Raw genomic sequence first — 19112 nt, 5'->3', positions numbered from 1 at the left:
TCTTTTTCCCAACTGTATCTGATTTCCCTTACGTGCTTTCATCCAGAAGTAAATCGAAGTGAATGGAAGCGAAAAGAGAAGGTGAGAAAACAAAGAGAAAAGGAAAACAACATTTCGCAGCCTCAGGTCAAAGTTGAAAGCACCAGAAACCTCAGAGTTCCTTTCAACCTCTCCCTCTTTAAGGGAGAGTCTGTGAACTTAAATGCCTACCTAAAGCGGCCAGACCAATAATATGTGCGAGTCAAAGACCCAAAGCACACTTTTAGGAATTTTATTCACGTCTCCAAATTAATGTGCTCTCTCCTATTGTTTCCTTAGAGACAACCTCTTAAGACTACCATTAATTTCCCCATTTATGATACAGGCAGAGACAAGGACATTTCTCTACCATGAGGAAAATAACAGTAAAAGACAGTGAGAAGTGGCAACTCATATTCTGTCTCACTCTTGGGGACATATGAAGGGTGATGGGGACTGTGGTAAAGTAGAAAGTGCACCTTCTCGCTGGAGACAACAGCTGCAATTCAGCTTCTATTAATGACTGCCAGAAGGGAATATAGGTTGTAATCCCAAGTTCATCAGGATTTTAATGCTTATAAATGCCCTCAACGTTGGTCTTTAAATGTTGGTTCAGATTTAAAAATACCACATAGACCAAATAAAATACCCATGGGCTGATCTTGGCCTGTGGGCAGCTAGTGCGTAGCCTCTGTTTTAATGGTCAACATTTTCAGAATCGGATTTCTTTTGCACCATCTCACTCTCTCTCTCTCTCAGTTCTATCCTCACTTTCAGCTTCAAACTAAGATATCAGTAATTCCCAAGGGAAATCATGTCTCTAAAGCAAATTTTGGTAGACATAAGGTTTTACTAGACAAGATATAAGAAAGAAGTATGCTTCTCAAGTAGCACTATAGAAACTACCAATTTCCTCAGAGACTGGGAAAAAGAAGTGCTTTTCAGGTCATCCAACTTAGGACCTGAAGTGAAACACACTTCTATTTTATGTCTACGCCTTGAGCGAAAACGAATAAAAACAGCATGAAGGCTCTGGAAAAACAAGTTAATTCCATTAAACATCAAAAAAAAGTTTAAGTTAAATAAGGGCAGGGAACCTTATCCATTGTTTACCAATTCATACTCAGCACCTAACATACTATGTGCTACTTCCTGGCACACAGTAGGTATTCAATAAATATTTAATATATCAGAGGAAATAACTGCATAATCTAGGTATAGAGAATTTCCAATGCATTACAAAGGCAGAAACTCCATAAAGAATGAGACAGATTTCAATGCATAAAAAATAAAATGGATACATAAATAACATCAAAAACAATGTAAAGGTAACACATTAATAAGGGTTAACAGCTACAATATAAGAAATGTCTGTACGAGAATCAACAAAAGTAAAAAAATGAATAGGCAATTTACCACAGAAGAACTCTATGTGGTCAAACATAAAATAAAAATTCAATCTGCCAGTAATATAAACAATTCAAAGTGAAACGAAAATGGCTCATGTTTCACACTCTCACTGGCAGAGATTTTAGTAAGTTACAGCAGTGGTTCCCAAATTGTGGTTCAGAGACCCCAGATGGTCCCTGGGACCCCTTCAGGGAATCCATGACATCAAAATTACTTTCAAAATCCTAAGACATTATTTGCCTTTTCCACTGTTATTCTCTTAAGAGTGTACAGTGGAGTTATCCAGAGGCAAAATGTGGTATCACAACATACTGAACACAGCAGATGGAGAATCACGCTGCCTTCTCTTAAACTGGACTTTTTTTTTTTAAAGAGTTTATTTTTTCCTTTTTCTCCCCAAAGCCCCCCAGTACGTAGTTGTATATTCTTCATTGTGGGTCCTTCTAGTTGTGGCATGTGGGACGCTGCCTCAGCGTGGTTTGATGAGCAGTGCCATGTCCGCGCCCAGGATTCGAACTAACGAAACACTGGGCTGCCTGCAGTGGAGCACGCGAACTTAACCACTCGGCCACGGGGCCAGCCCCTAAACTGGACTTTTAAGTTGCAAAAATTTACAACAATGTCATTCTCACTATTCTGGGGAAGAAACATAGTTATGTTATAGTCAATTTTTCACCATATTGTATTTATTAAGTGTATTTAATCTAATTATTAACTATATTTTAACAAATATAGTTAAAATGTCATTTTTAAATGAATTCTATAAATATTTAAACTTGTCAATTTTCATTTCTAATACAGTAAATCTTGACAGCTATAACCCACATAAGCAAAAGCTCTTTGGAGTCTTCAATAATTATTGAGCATACAGAGTCCTGAGACCAAAAAGTCTGAGAACCAGTAAGTTATACTACCCAGTATCAGCTGAAGTATGGGTATCCTTCAATCAAACATTTCTATTTCTGGGATTTTATTATTAGCAATTAATCATGACTTATGCAATAATATAGGCTCAAGTATGACCAACGTAATAATTATAGGGAAATACTGGAAACAAACTAGATATCTAACAATATGGAACTGGTTATAAAGAAAATTTTACATCTGCAAAGAGAATACTATGCCATGAAAAACAAAACAATTCTAGCTTAATTTTTAGAAAAGTTGCTATGTAAATGAAAAAAGTGGGTTATAAAATGTGTACATTATGCTTCTGTTCATATTTTTTCAATTATATTTTAAAACTTGTACAAAAATACTCATGGCAGTAGTATTCATGATAGCCCCAAAGTGGAAACAACAGAAATGTCCATCAATTGATGAATGGATAAACAAAATGTGGTACTTCCATATAATGTAATATCATTCAGCCATAAAAAGGAACAAAGTACTGACATATGCTATAACATGCACGAATCTTGAAAACATTATGACAAGTGCAAGTAGCCATACACAAAAGATCAGGTATTGTATGATTCCTTTTATATGAAATCTCCAGAACAGGTAAATCTATAGAGACAGAAAGTATATTAGTCGTTGCCTAGGGATAGGGGGAGGGGTTGGGGGAAAAATAGGGAGTGATTGCTAATGGGTTTGTGGTTTCTTTTGGGGGTTATGAAAATACTTATTCTAAAATTGATTGTGGTGATGGTTGTACAACTCTGTGAGTACATTAAAAACCACTGAATTGTACCATTTAAAGATATGTCAGTTCTAGCAATAAAACTGAACACTTAAATATCTCTGGAAGATATGTTTTCTCATTTCACCTTCTCTACAGCCTCTAAAGTTTCTCTAATAGAAGTTTCTTTTAAAGACACACATTATTAACGCCTAGAACCTACCAAATCTATTAATACTCAGGATATTTTTATCATGTAACCAAATGTTCTATTTTGCTTGTGTAAACCGAGGCATTAACTTATAATATTAAGCCATTTCCTCATATATTTAATATATATAAGATACCCCTTCCACATACTTCTTAATATCAAGGCCATGGTCAAACACTAAAATAGCCAATAACTTAATTCTAACGCATGTCTTTCCTAGACCTAGGATCTTCCTGAAAAGTGAAAATAAAAAGTACATTAAACAAATCTGGATTGCTTTGAATGGGAGTCACATACTCAGAATAGCTAATTTTTTAAGAAAGGCTGAACCACATACTGTCATGCTATTAAAAGTTAAGACATTACCTCATTTCCATTCTCCAGCGTTCTTCTTCTTCTCGTCTTCGCCAATACTCCTCTTTCTGCATTTGCTTCCTCATTTTCTCTTCTTGAATCTTTCTTGCTCGAATACTGGGCTTTACTTCTACTTGCAAATCTGGATTTACTTTTTTCTGTTAATAAACACAAGACATTTTAAAAACTAGCAGCCCCTCCAACAATCAAACACATTTTTATATCATAAAATGGCACATATTCTTTCTCATAGAGGCTTTCAGTTGCAAATTTCTTATTACAAGAGTAAAATCAGTAAACAAGTTGAATCACGGGAAAGAATTAGAATACATTAATAAACATTCTTTTTTCCCCTCCCATCCCAAAATTTCTTAATTGTCCAAGTTTAAAATTATATACTTAGTCTGAAAAAAGTGCTTAACTTAGTGCTGACCAATACAAGAAATCCTTAGGGGACTAACGGATATTTAATTTTCCTTTACTTCTTTGTAAACACATGATTCTTATTGTCTAAGCATGGGATTAAAAAGTTTCTTTTCATATAAAAGTACTGCCCTTTAACAGACTTTTATTTTCACCACCTCTATTTTTAGAAGAGAAAACATGAATCTAGTGCATTAGTCCAGCTTAATTCAAAATTTTAAATACAATATTTAGATTTAACTTAACACGAAGTGTTTTCAATGAAGAATTCCTCATCTCAAAACTCATTTTAGTGGGAATTCTGCCAGGATAAAGGATGTGAATGAAGACCTGACACTTCTTTCAAAACACTTTACGTGAAACAACTATCTTTACATGATTACTTGATCAAAGCAATGTTAGTTTTATTTTGTCAGTCACTAAAAATGATGAAATATGGTTATATTGTTCTTACCTAAGTATAACAAACTAATTAGTAGAAACATCTTAATCTAAGTGAGACATGACTTGTTAATCTTAGAGTGGAAATTCATAGACTGAGTTATGTTTAGATGCTTTGTTTTGCATCTAGAATGTTCTGAGCCATTAAAAAAAAGAGGAGGAGGAAGAAAGTTAAAATTTTACTCACTTTATATTGAAGTCTATGTCTTCGCCCTTTTAAGTGCATCTCCTTAGCATTGGGATCATTAAAGCTGCACTCACATAATTTACAATGGAATCGAATTACTTTTCCTTCATCATTTCGTACCTTGATATGGGAAAAAAATTGATGAATCGTAACAGTAATGTTACTGTTGAAGATTTCATTCATAAACCGTCAGATTCTCTGATAAAGAAATGTAGTACAACAATTACAGTTTCAAGTGAGAAAAAAAATGAGGCAATGTCTATAATTTTTTTAAAAGGATAGTCTATAGAAACAGATTAAATGTTAGAATTTTTTGTGTGTGTGTGAGGAAGACTGGCCCTGAGCTAACACCTGTTGCCAATCTTTCTCTTTTTCCTTGAGGAAGATTATCTCTGAGCTAACATCCGTGCCAATCTTCCCCTATTTTATGTGAAATGTCACACAGCATGGCTTGATGAGCAGTGGCTAGGTCTGTGCCCAGGATTCAAACCTGCAAACCCCAGGCCGCCGAAGCAGAATATGCAAACTTAACCACTACCCCACCAAGCTGGCCCCTAAATGTTAGAATTTTTAACTGTAGTGTAGCACGCAAGATGTGTTAGCATGTAATTGCTTTTATAATTAACTTTAATACTCCAGTCTATATGTGAACATTTAGATTTAAAAGCAATGAGAGATCTTAAATTCTCTAACAGTTACTGAATACCTGCTACTGGCCAGTTACTTTCAGAGATGGAGATAAAGATGATTAAAGACATTACTTTGGTATACAAATTTCTATAAAGCTCCAGATTTTATACACGTAAGTTTATGGAAAACCAATGTCAATTTTTTTGAACTGTACAACCAGTTAGGAAGACAAGCAGACTAGAATGTTTTTAAGAAGTCTATAATAGATATTAAGTTTAAATTGTTTGTGCAAGCTTTAAAGACTGGCTATGAATGCAATTCTCTAAAGTTAAGGAGTACTAAATTAACCAGTATCACTGGAGATTAAGGTGTTCTAGGTGTGTACGTTTTTTAAGATAACCAAGTCTCACACTCTTTTAAAAGCTGTGATTTTAAATTAAAATTATATGTGAATTACTTATAAGCTACGTAACCCAGTTTTCCACCTTGTAAACAAAGAACTCAACACAATATGTAATTTTTCTTGATGGGGAAAAGGATGAAGGAACAAATATTTACCAAAAATCTACATGCTACACACTGTGCCAAGTACTTTATTTCATCTAATCTTAACAGCTTCACTGGGAAATATCCAAATTTTATAGATGTGAACACTAACGCTCAGAGAACTTAGATTATGTCCTACAGTACAGTGAAAGCAGAGCAGTGCTACACCACTCTATGCTAGCCTTTTTGCTAACAGCAAATATGCTGCTCATAATTTTTTTTTGCTTTTTATGTTCCAGATAGTTGAGGGCTACATGTCAAGAATGACTACCAAATAAAAGGAAAGTTACTTTACATCATCATGATGGTGTTAGCAGGGAAAGAGAAAAATTAACAAAAAAAATTGTGATGTCACTTAGGCAAGCTTGAAAGGCATGCTTTTTAAAAACCTTTAACAAAGATTCCTTTGATTTTCCTTCGTAAGTAACCTAAATCTAAAATACAATTGAGGGGCCGGCCCGGTGCCACAGCGGTTAAGTTCACACGTTCCACTTCTCGGCGGCCCGGGGTTTGCCAGTTCCGATCCCTGGTGTGCAGACATGGCACCGCTTGGCAAAAGCCATGCTGTGGTAGGCGTCCCACATATAAAGCAGAAGATGGGCAGGGATGTTAGCTTAGGACCAGGCTTCCTCAGCAAAAAAGAGGAGGACTGGCAGTAGTTAGCTCAGGACTAATCTTCCTAAAAAAAAAAAAAAAAAATTGAATATCATTTGGCATACCTTGGAGATATCATAGGTTTAGTTTCAGACCACTGCAATGGAGCGAATGTTGCAATGAAGTGAGTCACACTGATTTTTTGGTTTCCCAATGCATATAAAAGTTAGGTTTACACTATTCTATAGTCTATTAAGCGTGCAAGAGTGTTATGTCTAAAATTACAATGTATACCTTAATTAAGAAAACACTTTATTGCTAAAAAATGCTAACCATCACCTGGGCCTTCAGCAAGACATAATGTTTCTGCTGGTAGAGGGTCTTAAGAAAAAAGACAATATCTGCGAAGGGCAATAAAACAAGGTATGCCTGAAATCTAATTTTACATATAAAGCAAGCCTGCAACAAAGTGACACACTTCTTCCTTTTATCTAGTCTCAGATCAATACCTCCTCCACGTAATCATGGCCCACTGGCTGCACATCACTCTGCAAAGCAGCAAGAGATGCAGGTGTGACTGGTTCTGACACTGTGTCTGGCTTTACTTCTGGAATCTGTACAGAAGTGACAGGAGTGCTTTTAACACATTCAGTTCCTTTTAAGTCTTCTGTTTTATTTCCTGTTGATTGCAGCTTATTACCACCTAGAAGAGCATAAAAGAATTACTGTAATTCTAGTTTCCTTTTTGTACAAATGTTTAACTTGATACAACAAAAACTTCAGATAAAGTTATCTTTTCTACCAATAGTCAAACTTCTGCTTGACATACAATAGATCATAATTTTGAAGAAGCACATAAACCACTTGGCTTTTTCATACTATTAATGAAACACATATCTGGATTATTTTTCCCTTCCCCACCACCCAATGATCCTCTCTCTCCACCATGGCTCTTATAATGTCAAGTACCTAAAAATGAACAGCAAGTACCTGAAAAGGCAGGGTCTAAGCCTAATTCATGTTTGTATCCCTAGTTCATTGCCAAGGAAATGGGTACTGTCCTACTAAGGTCTGTAATATAGTAAGAATAAGACAATGTGGCTGCCTTTGAGGTGACAACAATTTAAGGAAAGATACAGTAATTATAATACAATGTGCTAAGTGCTATAATTAAGTATGAATAGAGTGTTGTGGGAATGTAAAGGAAAGGAGCCACTAACTTTTAACCTGATCCAGGTGGGAAAGGCTTCAGCAAGGGTGTGACATTTGAGCTGGGCTTCCAAAGAAGAGTAACAAGTATGAACTGCCCAGGCAGAAAGAAGAGAATGATGTCTAAACAGAAAGAATAGCATGTACAAAAAAACGCAACAACATGGGAGTTAAAAAGAGTAAATCCAAGGAAGACTCATTCATTCAGTATGAATTGTAGAGGTGATGACACATAAGGCAAGGGTCAGACGGTGAAGGGCCTTGGATGACATAATTAAGGAATATAGTTTTTTCATAAGCAAGAGGAAGGTCACTGAAAATTTTTAAGCAGGAGACTAACACAATTTGATGCATATATTAACAAAATGACTTTCACAAGTTTTGGAGAGACTGGATGCAATAACAGACAAAGCTCTGAGGACGAGACTCTGAAGGCCTAAAAATAAGACGGTGGCTATGAAGAAGACATTTTTTGTAGAAATATTGTAGTGATAGAAACAAAAGGACTAGATAAAAACTGGAGGAGGCAATAAATAATTAGACGTGCCAGTGAAGTTTCCCATGCGAAAAAGCAGCAATTTTATGAGATTATTTCATGGTACTTTTGTAATGAGATAGAGAATGGGTTAGAAGGACACTGGTAGGCTTCTGTAGAGCCGTTCTGATATCTACCAGGGAATACCTAAAATATGGCTCTAGAACTTAGGTGGAGGTTTTGAGTTTGCCCAAAAGATTTTTAAAGTTACTGCACACATTGGAATGGATGAGACCAGTCATGAATACTGGGTGAGGAGAGTGAGATGACAGCCAGAATCAGAATCTTAGAAACACCACCATTTAATGAACATGAAGGCAGGAGAATCAATAAAGATACCAGAGAAAGTGATGAGTGGACCTTAGAGAGACGGAGACATATCTTAAGCTTTAAGGTACAGCAGTCAACTGTATCAAATGTTAGAGAGATCAACAGAATGAAACTGAAAACTGGCCACTGGATTTGGCATTTAGGTCTTTGGTGACTCCTGAGAGCAGTTTCAGAAAAGGGTACAGTAGAAACATTATGACAGACTGAAGACACAGGAAACATAGAAGTAGAGAAAGTAAAAGTTAGGTTAGAAGCTTCAGAGGATTATAGGAATGGGAAAATGTCTGTTTTCTTTTCTTTTCAAGACTATGAAAGACACAGGTATACTTGTATGGCTGAAGGGAGGAGAGAAAAATACCTATAGAGGACTGACTAAAAATTCAGAAAAAAATTCAGATATGGAATTTAACAAGGTCACAGAGAAGAAGGGAGGAGATGGTGACAAGAGCATAAACAGAAGGGTTAGGTCGTCCTGGAACAGAGGAGAAATACCACTTTGACAGAGTTAGGAGAAACAGAGACTCTTCAGTACTTGCCAACAAAATTTATTTTGGGTGTGGATGTCTTCTTGGCAGCCATATTTGTAGGCACTGCTGATACTTTAGTGTTTGATGTACTATTAAGAGATGAGTTTCCTGTAGTTGTAAGACCTTTCACAGAAGAAGTTGCAATTGATGAAGTATTCATTGTACAATTGCTTGCTGCAATGCTCGAAGGAGAGGCAGTTGGTTTTGAAGCAGACACAGCTGTTGAAGAAGTAGCTTGACTAACAACGTTTGGTTCTGTTGAAGGAATGGGTTTACCAAGTTTTGTGTGTAATTTAACCACCTACAAAATAAAAGCATATTTATTTGTCAGGAAACTCAGAATGTAGATTTTTAAGTTTGTCTAAAAAACACTATAAAATGAAAATACGAACTATATTTTTCTTTGTTGCATTTTTTGTTATATATATTTATATGTAAAACTCATTACTTTCAGAATCTTCTCTGCAAAGCAGATAGGGATATATATTCCATCTATCACCAGGTGAGGAAACTAAGGCAGAGAAAGATGAAATGACTCGGCCACATGCTTACCAATCTAGACTTAAACGTGACAAAAGGAGGAAAATCACCATACGACAAATTTCCAATTGGTGATATAAATGATCTAGCTCAATTTAAAGAAGAAAGTTTTCTAGTCTTTCCCTCTTTAAGCAATGACTATTTGATGTCACCTTTATGTATTTTAGCATATAAGCAAGGCTTATAATAAATTCACTCAAAGTTTTCAAATTTTGAAGCCACCTTTACTTCAACCCCCCACTGAAAAAGTAAAAGAAAGAGTAAGACATAAGGGTGTGTGGGGAAGAAACACCTACTTTCTGATGCTTAGCACCACGAATGTGGGCAGCATATGCATCTGCTCCTGTACAAGACACATCGCAGAGCTCACAACGAAGCTGATTTTGAGTCCCACGAGCAGAGTTGCTGCTGCTGCTGGTATTTTGTGAGGCTTTCAATGCGGCTTCTTTTTTTTTATGTTTCTGTCCTTCTAAATGTTCTTTGTAAGTCTGTTTCAAATGAAAAGGATAAATTTTGCTTCATTAATTTTCTATCTAAATCATTTGAAATTATTCAACTGCAATCTCTAATAATCATTTAAAAATGAGTACTGAATTTTAAAAATAATTGAACAAGAGTATGTGGGATTCTCTACATATGTGATGTATCTGTGATTCTGTGTACCTTGTTTACCAAGATACATTTATCTAACACTGATTTACAAAGCACTTTCACACATAGCCGTAATATCAATATAAGGCAACCACTTTCAGTTTCAAGAATTTGCACCTTTTACTGTTTATGTATAATGTTGGATAAAGAAAAAGAGACAGTGAGTCATTCCACAAAGAAATTATTTAATTATGGGATTAGGATGAGGAGGGAAAAATGTACATACATCATGAGAAGAAGAAAAAAGCTACTGTATGGTAAAAAAGACTCTTTATAACCAGGTATTTTATTCGTAAAACTGACTTTCCTAAATCAGTATGCATTTTCACACAGAATTCATGCCACCATGAACAAAAACCAATTTAAAATATTTAAAAGCCAAAACTGTATGTATTTACAAGGAAAAACAATATTTTAATATTAGACAACAAAATAGTGAAATTATATATTAAAAATTGTCTTGAATGCAGATGACTGAAGAAGGCAGATTTATTAAAATGAGAGGTTAATAAGGACTGTTGGGTAGTTTCTTCATGTTTGAGTGAGACCAAATAGTTCCTCTTTCATATTTTATTTTTTAAATTGTTTTTAAAACAGACATATGATTAGCATAAAATGGTATGTTCATCATGGAATTTCAGAGCTGGGAAATGACTTAGGACAAGACCTCAGGGTCACCTAAAACAACAATTTTCTAATTTTTAAACAAGAGAAATCCTGTCTCCAAATGAAATTTTATGCACAAGTAAGGAAAGTTGCTCTGTTTTTGAAACAAAAGAGGCAGATCTGGCCATTTGATTCTCCTCTCATCTGCGGTGGTCTGAGGTAATTCTATGAAGCAGTTTGAGCCTTAATTATTTAGGACAAGTTCTTATTATAGAGGTGAGGAAACAAAAGCCCAAAGAAGTTAAGGTCTCCAACTTGCCCAAAGCCACATATTAGTGGCAGAGCTAGGACTGGGGCCCCTTAAATCTGAACCAACTTACTCTCCCCTCCTTATGCTCACACCTAGACACCAATTAACAATCTCAACGGTATTTTTCTCTAAGGCTCATTAATCCCTAAAAGGACTACCTCTGACTTGCAAAAGTACTGCTGTCCGGTTCTCATGTAACCATCCAGACACCCCAAATCAATGGTCAGCCTTATAAACACTCATTCTAAATGGTGCTGTTAACCTATCACCCTAGAACCATGTTCTATCCTTTTATGTGTGTACCACATGTTCAAGAAACCTCCTAGGTCTGCATTTGCCATTCATAGCATTATCCCCTCTAAAGAGTCATCATAGAGTAGGATACACTCCTCAAACACTAAGACCAAATATCCTTGTTCCGTTTCCTGTTTAAGCCCGGGTCGATGCAAACATTCTCATCTGCCCCCCTTCTCCCCCAACCATCTAATCACAATGAAACCATTTCCTATTACACTCAAAATAGTGAGAAGGAAGATTTTATGTAACTAGCCACATAAATTAAAATATTCCCTAATTTGGTGTCAGTAACTCAGAGAATGCTGGTAATTGAAAATATCCCAAAAATTCAGTATTAAAAAGTAGACAGAACTAATCTAGTAAATTAAAGAATGTATACAGGTGGAGCAGGGAGGAGACAGATAAAAGTGGAAGAAACTACCAGTATCAGAGAGTCAAAACCTGATCTTTTCAAATAATATGCTTTTTATTTGTCAAACTGCTTATCAAATTTTTATATAAAAACTAGACACTATTAAAGTATCAATAAAGTTGGGAAGTGAGTTGAATTCATTAGATTTTATAAACAGACTAATGCCTAAATCACCTATTTTAAGGTGTAGCAAGCAGGAAAAAACCAAAACCAAAAAAAGGAATGAAGATTCTACATGTGGGGGGCCAGTCTGGTGGCCAAGTGGTTAAGTTTGCATGCTCGGCTTTGGCGGCCTGGGGTTCGCTGGTTTGGATCCTGGGAGCGGACCTATACATTGCTCATCAAGCTATATGCTGTGGTGGCATCCCACAGAGAAGAAGTAGCATGACCTACAACTAGGATATACAACTATGGTACTCGGGCTTTGGGGAGAAAAAAAAAAAAAAAAGAGGAAGATTGGCAACAGACGTTAGCTCAGAGCCAATCTTCCTTACCAAAAAGAGACATATTAAGCTTAAAAAAAAAAAAAACAAAGATTTTGAATGCTTCATTAGTTGGTATTTTTGAAAAAGACACTTCCTTACACCTTTCTTGTTCCAAAGTTCCTATTCCCTCATGGAGGAGATTACACAGAAATAAGCAACATTCTATAAAGCATATACAAAGGCAATCTCATTAGAAATGTTATCCTGAAAACTATGAATTATTAAAAGAACTTATTTTAAGGATTTTTAATATTCCAGAAAGAAAATTTTCTTGTGATATTTATATGCTGTAAAAAATAATACATTTGACAAAATCTTCCTATCTTTAATGTAAGTGTGTAAAACTGAATTATCTCTATGGTCATCCTTTTTGGGCTGTAAAGTTCTATTTATACACTCAAAATGGACCTCGAAGAAGAGCTAAGGAAATCAATAACCAATTGTTTTAAGTTGAAGAATTTTATATAAAGGCTTTACGAAGCAACCTGTTGGATCTCAAAAAAGAAATAAAAATTCAATCTTGCCCCCAAATCCCAATTAATTTGAATATAAAACTTTTAAGCAAAACTTAAGTTTTATTTAAAGAGCAAAGTATCCTTCCTGGAAAAAAAACTCAACTTGCCCATTTTTCATCTACATTCATAATCATTTTTACAGTTTTCTTCTTAAGAGAGTTCTTACATCTCAATACAAATACCTTTAAAAAAATGACGGTTTAGCAAAATATGTGTTAGTTAAAAGCTAACAGGAAATAAAATGTAAACTTTCTTTGTAGGCAAAAGAGGTATATTATCAACCATACTTAACCATCAAAAATAACCATTGAAGACTCATGGTAAAACACACAACATAAGTACCTGTGGTCCAGCACAGCTGATCTTACAAACATCACAATAGTGAATCTGGGGTGGTTTGGGAGGCTGTTTTGGTTTCAGTTGTTTATTTTGGAATGGTGCTTTTTTAGTAAAGGTGGTCCCTGTCCAGGCAGCTGTTGCAGCAGCAGCAGCTGCTGCTGCTGCTGCCTGTTTCTGTTGCTGCTGCTGCTGTTGGTAGTAGGAGGATGCAGCTGAATACACTGCTGCTTCATAACCTGAATAAGATGTACCTTACAAATGAAAATGAAACAAACATTATGTTACATTATTATAAAAGGTCAAGTTAAATGTTATGAATTTAAATTCAATCAATTCTGCTAATAAAGGTAGTTTACACGTGCATATTTACAAATAATTATATCTCACAAAACAGAAAAAATTATTATTCATCTTCCTTTTACATAAGTCAATCAACAAGTATTTACTCAACACAGACGAGTGTTATGGAGGGATAAAGAAAGCGTAAAATTTGGTCTTTGACTTTAAGAGGTTTGCAGTTCAGGTGGAGGGATGTGACAGAGTGTTTGATAAACTTAGGTGGTTACAGAACCTCTTAGTGTTTCCGCAAACAGAATTCCTCTGAATACAATTTGGGAAGTGTTGGATTTGAGGAAGTCTGAACTAAGATATTAGATATGAAAAAAAGAAACTTATGAAAGTAAGGTTTGATATGCTTGGCGGCTAAGAAGGTAAAAGATATGAAAGACAAGGAAAACCACAAAGACGACACCAAGATTATGAGCCATAGTGATTGACTGATGGGTTGTGCCACTGTCAAAATCAAGGAGCTGACAGAAGCTGGTTTGGAGAGGCAAGGTGAACAAAGCTTAGCAGAAGTCTGTGATATGGAGTTGAAGTTCGGATGAATTTATAGGACACCAGATAAAAGATTTGGGGATTAAGGATGAAATACATTGGTTTTCATTTTCCAAAAGATGAAAAAGCAGAATATTTTCTGGTTAAATGTATGGATTCTATCCATTCCATTGTTTATCTATTTCCATTTAAAAATCTATGAAAGTTTTAAATTTGACAGTCACTGATTTTATTTATAAAATCAAAACCTGAAAACTCTAATAAGACCTCTGGAAATTTGATGGATGCCCTATTTATCATATTCCACTAAGACTTCTTTTTTCCCTGAAGTGGAAATGAGTGAGCAGAGTCACGTGAGGCTCAAGAGACAGATTCCTAGTTGCCAGGATGGCAGAGAAGAACTAAAGCAAAATTGTAAGGAAAACTGAACTTTTTGGTCTCTTGAACGCAGATTGCTATACTAAAAAGTAAAGACTTATGACCCCAATATATCTACACACACACAGAAGAAAACATCAATTGGAAAGGTGAGAGTTAAGATGCATGCAAAATCAGAGTCACAGGAATCTGAAACCAGACATTTCCAGGAGAGAGGAGTCAGGTAACTTTCATGCAAAGTCCTCCTAGACTTTTATGTCAGGTTATGAAACTACACAAATGCTTGTTATGACGATATAAAGACAGAAAGTGTGGTAAGAGAACAAAAGATCTATAAATCAAAGTAGAAACAAATAGGTAAACATATGAATAATAAGTACATTATATTAAAAACAATTAGAAAACAACTGCATAATCAGTTAAAAGAAAAACTCTAAAAAGAGTTTTGATCTATTAAAAGAGATCAATAAACTCTGTACTGGTCAGTCCTACCAACGTGCTACAGTACTTAAGAATGCGATAAAAGAACATAATCAAGCTTACAGCCAATTGCTTTCAAATTCATGGGCAGAAACATGTACAGTTTAAATTTTGCTCTTAAAACACCATAAAATTGTCCAATTTTTAGATTATTACTGGTTAGAACCATGATTTTTATATGAAATCATTATGATATATATTTTCCAAATGACTAGTAGTTGTGTACAGAAAATGCCAATTAAATATAATTTTATAAATTAAGTATCAGGGAAAAAAAGCAAAATAAGGCTAACAGCATCCTACAATGCTACAGATCTAGCAGGCAAGCATTACTATCCTCATTTTACAGATGAGGCTAAGAGACTGTGAGGTCCTTTAAACACTGAGTTACTTAAAGCACAAAATCACCAGGTTAAGCTTAATATCAAAATAATCTTCATTTGCACACATGTAGTCTAAAGGTAATAAAAGGCAAGTTTAGTTATAGCTCACTACTTAGTTTTTAAATATCAAAGCATGCACTGAAATGTGGGCTGAAGATTCTGGAGCACTGTTAAAGAAGTGCCTTTAAATTTCCTATGACTACTAGCAAATAAATGTACATTTCTTGTAATAGCATTGTGGGAAAACAAATATAAGGCTGTGTCTCCAAATTAAGTAAAAGCTCAATTCTTGAACACTAAAACTTTTAAAAAGTGCTTTTATTAGAAATGCTGGGGCCGGGGGCTGGCCCCGTGGCTGAGTGGTTAAGTTCACGCGCTCTGCTGCAGGCGGCCCAGTGTTTCGTTGGTTCGAATCCTGGGCACGGACATGGCACCGGTCGTCAGGCCACGTTGAGGCGGCATCCCACATGCCACAACTAGAAGGACCTGCAACTAAGATGTACAACTATGTACTGGGGAGATTTGGGGCGATAAAGCAGGAGGCAAAAAAAAAAAAAAAAAAAGATTGGCAACACTTGTTAGCTCAGGTGCCAATCTTAAAAAAAAAAAAGAAATGCTTATCAACTAGTAAGTTACATAATTATAAACAGTTGAAATATAATTTTCAAACATAGAATATTAGAAACAAAAACACACCATTTCAGTAGTAAATCTATCATGCTACAAGTCACCATTTAGTGGGTACCAAAATTCTAGAACTCATTTTAATGAGATAAAAATAATAGCTGACAACCTAAGTTGTAGCTAACATAAAATTGAAGACCTAGAACTCAGAAGCCCTAATAACGATCTCTCTGGACAGTAATTTCACACTGCGTGTCAGATATTCTTTAAAAAGTGCATACCTTTTAAGGTAACAGTTCCAAACCTAGGAATTTATCCTAGGGAAAAAACTGACAAATACACAAATCTTTACATAGAAGGTTTACTTTATCCACTGTTGATTCTAGTTGTTCCCTAATACGAAACTAATGTCCCAAAATAGAAACGTTTAAATATAGTACATCCATACAATAAAATATTATGCAGCCAATAAAAACTATCTATCTCTAAATGTAAATATCACTGCCATATAAGAAATCATGGCTTCTTTGTGAAATAGTGGATGAGGAGTTGAGGGCAAAAGCTAGAAAAAAAAGCTTTTCTAGGGAAAAGCTCGAAGTGTATCTGCAACATCTTACTGTGCCAGAAGGGAAAGAAGTGCTCAAAGACTAATGATGCCAAATCCAGAAGACTGAGGAGCTGGTTTGAAAAGGATCCCACTGGCCAATTTGGGACAATCTGAACAGTCCCAAATTTGGGACAATGTGTGCCTCAAACAGAAAAATGAGAGCAATGGATTATACTACGTTGAATAAAAAAGAATGAGTTCACAGTAATAGTAAAAAAGAAGGGAGGAAGGGACTCTTCTTTAGAGAAGAATGCCAAGAATCAATGTACAAGGATTTTGCAAACAGCATGGTAGAACTTGATTCAGTAAGAGATTTTCAAAGGATCGAATACCATAGAGTGAAAGGTAGTTAGGTAACAGGTCCAACAGATTACTTGGTTAATTACAAAGGGAAAAAAGTATCTTTACAATGGAGAGATCTAGTAGTCACCACTTTAACCAGTGATTATACTGGGCATCATCAATAAGGAATAAATTGACATTATTTATTACATGCTCCTGATGTTATGAAATGTAAAGTTCACTTAGGAGTTTTATTGACCAAACAGCTGCCAGAATCTAAGCATAAAGAAATCAGACAAAAACAGATTGTGGAATATTCTACAAGACAACTCGCCTGAACTATCAAGGTCATGAGAGACAAGACAAAAATAGGGGATTATTTTACATTAAAGGAAACTGAAACTAAGACATGACAACCAAATACAATCCCTGATTCTTGATTGAACTCTGAATTTAAAACAAAGTACAAACACATAGAAAGCCCAGCCATAAAAGACACTGTGTGGACAACTAGACAAATTAGATAATATCCATGTTCAATTCCTTTATATGATATCTGCATTGTGGGTATGTAAAAGAATGCCTTATTCTTAGGAAATAAAGGCTGAAGAATTCTGGGCAAAGTAACCATGTCACCTGCAACTTATAAATATATTGCTGAACCATTTGAAAATATGTTTTTGGAGGAGAGATAAAAGAAATGTGACGAAATATTAATAATCGCAGAATCTAAGTAAATGGTACATGGGCATTTGGTGTACTCTGTTTTCAACTTTACTGCAGAATTAAGCTTTTCTAAAATAAGAAGTCAGGGAAAAGCATTAATTGAAGGAATGATGTATCTCTATACTTAGTCACATGAAGGACATTCACAATGAGAAGCAGTTAACACAATAGTGTATATAAGATAAATTCATTTTCATAAACAAACCATGTTTATACATGTTTATTCCCATGCAAGAAAAGTATAAAAACACGTACTAAAATGTTAATGGCAGTTAGTGTCTAGGGGTAGATGTCCAGTGATTTAAATTTTTTGTCCTTTTTCAAGCTATAGTTTCTAGTTTTAAAATAATGATGTATTACTTATGTAATAAAGCAGTAAATAAAAATAATTATCTCCATTCTGTGTAAGGTATATTTAAGCAACTGAGAAAGAGGGACAAATGTAGTGAGACAGAGACAGAAAAGGAGGGAGAAGGAGCATATGCAAGGGAGAAAGAAAGAACAGGGAAGGATATTATCATACTCCTTTGTTGAAGCTCATGTGGACATTTAAAAAAATGTATCCAATCAGATTTCACTGAAATAATTCCATTTACAGTTATAACTGGTTAATGAGATACACAGAGGCAGAAAAGTTGTACTTAGACAATCCTAAATATAGCTCTAAGAACAATACCATCTCCCTACCCCAATTCATTTCCATGAGGTTACCACAGTTGACTTACAAGTCTGCTCCTTTTCTTAAGATCTCTTCTTTGGCACCCTTTCTGCCCACAAGATAAAGACAGACACCATACTAGAGCCTACAAGGCTTTCCCCACTGACATTTCCAGCCTCATTTCCTGATATTTACCCTATATATCCTGTACTCCAGTCACAGTGAACTGTTGTCCCCAAATACTCCATGCCTGCCTAATTCACCGTTGTATCCCTGGCACCCAGCATAACATGCGGCACATAGGGTAAGCGATAAAAAAATTTGAGAAATAAAATATTTTAATTCAATAGCTAGGCTTCTAACATCCAACATATGACAAAGTTATCAAGAGGTAAGAACAGAAATTGCCTTTGCCACCTTAAATCCTCCATGGAACAAGATAGGGTATTAATAAATAAAATGTAAAACAACAACAAACCATGCATGAGTACAAGGCTAAGTGTCTACAAAAAAGCAACACGTGATTTTAATCGCTGAATACTACAAAGCACCTCAGCTGGAAGTGAGCAAGAGCAGTGGAAATATTAAGAAGGTTTTAGTGATTATACTTCTCCAGGGAAAATATACGATTATTTAAGGAAAATAAAGCTACTCTGTCCTTTCAAGAGACGTGTGTTATATAATCATCATCCTATGAATGTTTACAAAGGCTACCTAATATTTTCAAGATTACTTATTCCTGATAATAAATATGAAGAAATAGTTCCTCAAGGGCTGAAATAAACAACATAAATAATTTGTCAGTGGTATTCCCTGAATGTTAACCTTGAGTTTTCAAATTCATATGGAAAAGTCAGAAAGGAAATGATCCTGTAGAATACTAGATGTTATTTTCTCTAATGGCAGCACTAGGCCCAAGACTCATGATTAGCTTTCAAATGCCCAA

General features: G+C 35.2%; 1 protein-coding gene across 4 annotated transcripts in view; it reads right to left on the bottom strand.

The window, feature by feature from the left end:
* Positions 1–19112, bottom strand: part of ZFR (zinc finger RNA binding protein) — a 67225-nt gene that overhangs the window by 25515 nt on the left and 22598 nt on the right. For all 4 annotated transcript variants that reach the window (XR_002802623.2, XR_011430393.1, XM_023625795.2 and 1 more), the window contains 6 exons: positions 13195–13442; positions 9873–10064; positions 9046–9337; positions 6945–7138; positions 4666–4785; positions 3627–3772 (listed from right to left, as the gene is read on the bottom strand). Coding sequence is in view for 2 of the 4 variants with exons in the window: in XM_023625795.2 (XP_023481563.1) it covers positions 3627–3772; positions 4666–4785; positions 6945–7138; positions 9046–9337; positions 9873–10064; positions 13195–13442 (1192 nt within the window). In the remaining 2 variants the exon portion in view is untranslated. The remainder of the gene's footprint in view (positions 1–3626; positions 3773–4665; positions 4786–6944; positions 7139–9045; positions 9338–9872; positions 10065–13194; positions 13443–19112) is intronic.

The sequence above is a fragment of the Equus caballus genome, chromosome 21 (genome assembly GCF_041296265.1).
Source record: "Equus caballus isolate H_3958 breed thoroughbred chromosome 21, TB-T2T, whole genome shotgun sequence".
In the NCBI taxonomy this organism is placed as follows: Eukaryota; Metazoa; Chordata; class Mammalia; order Perissodactyla; family Equidae; genus Equus; species Equus caballus.
This window is presented reverse-complemented; position numbering and strand designations above follow the sequence as displayed.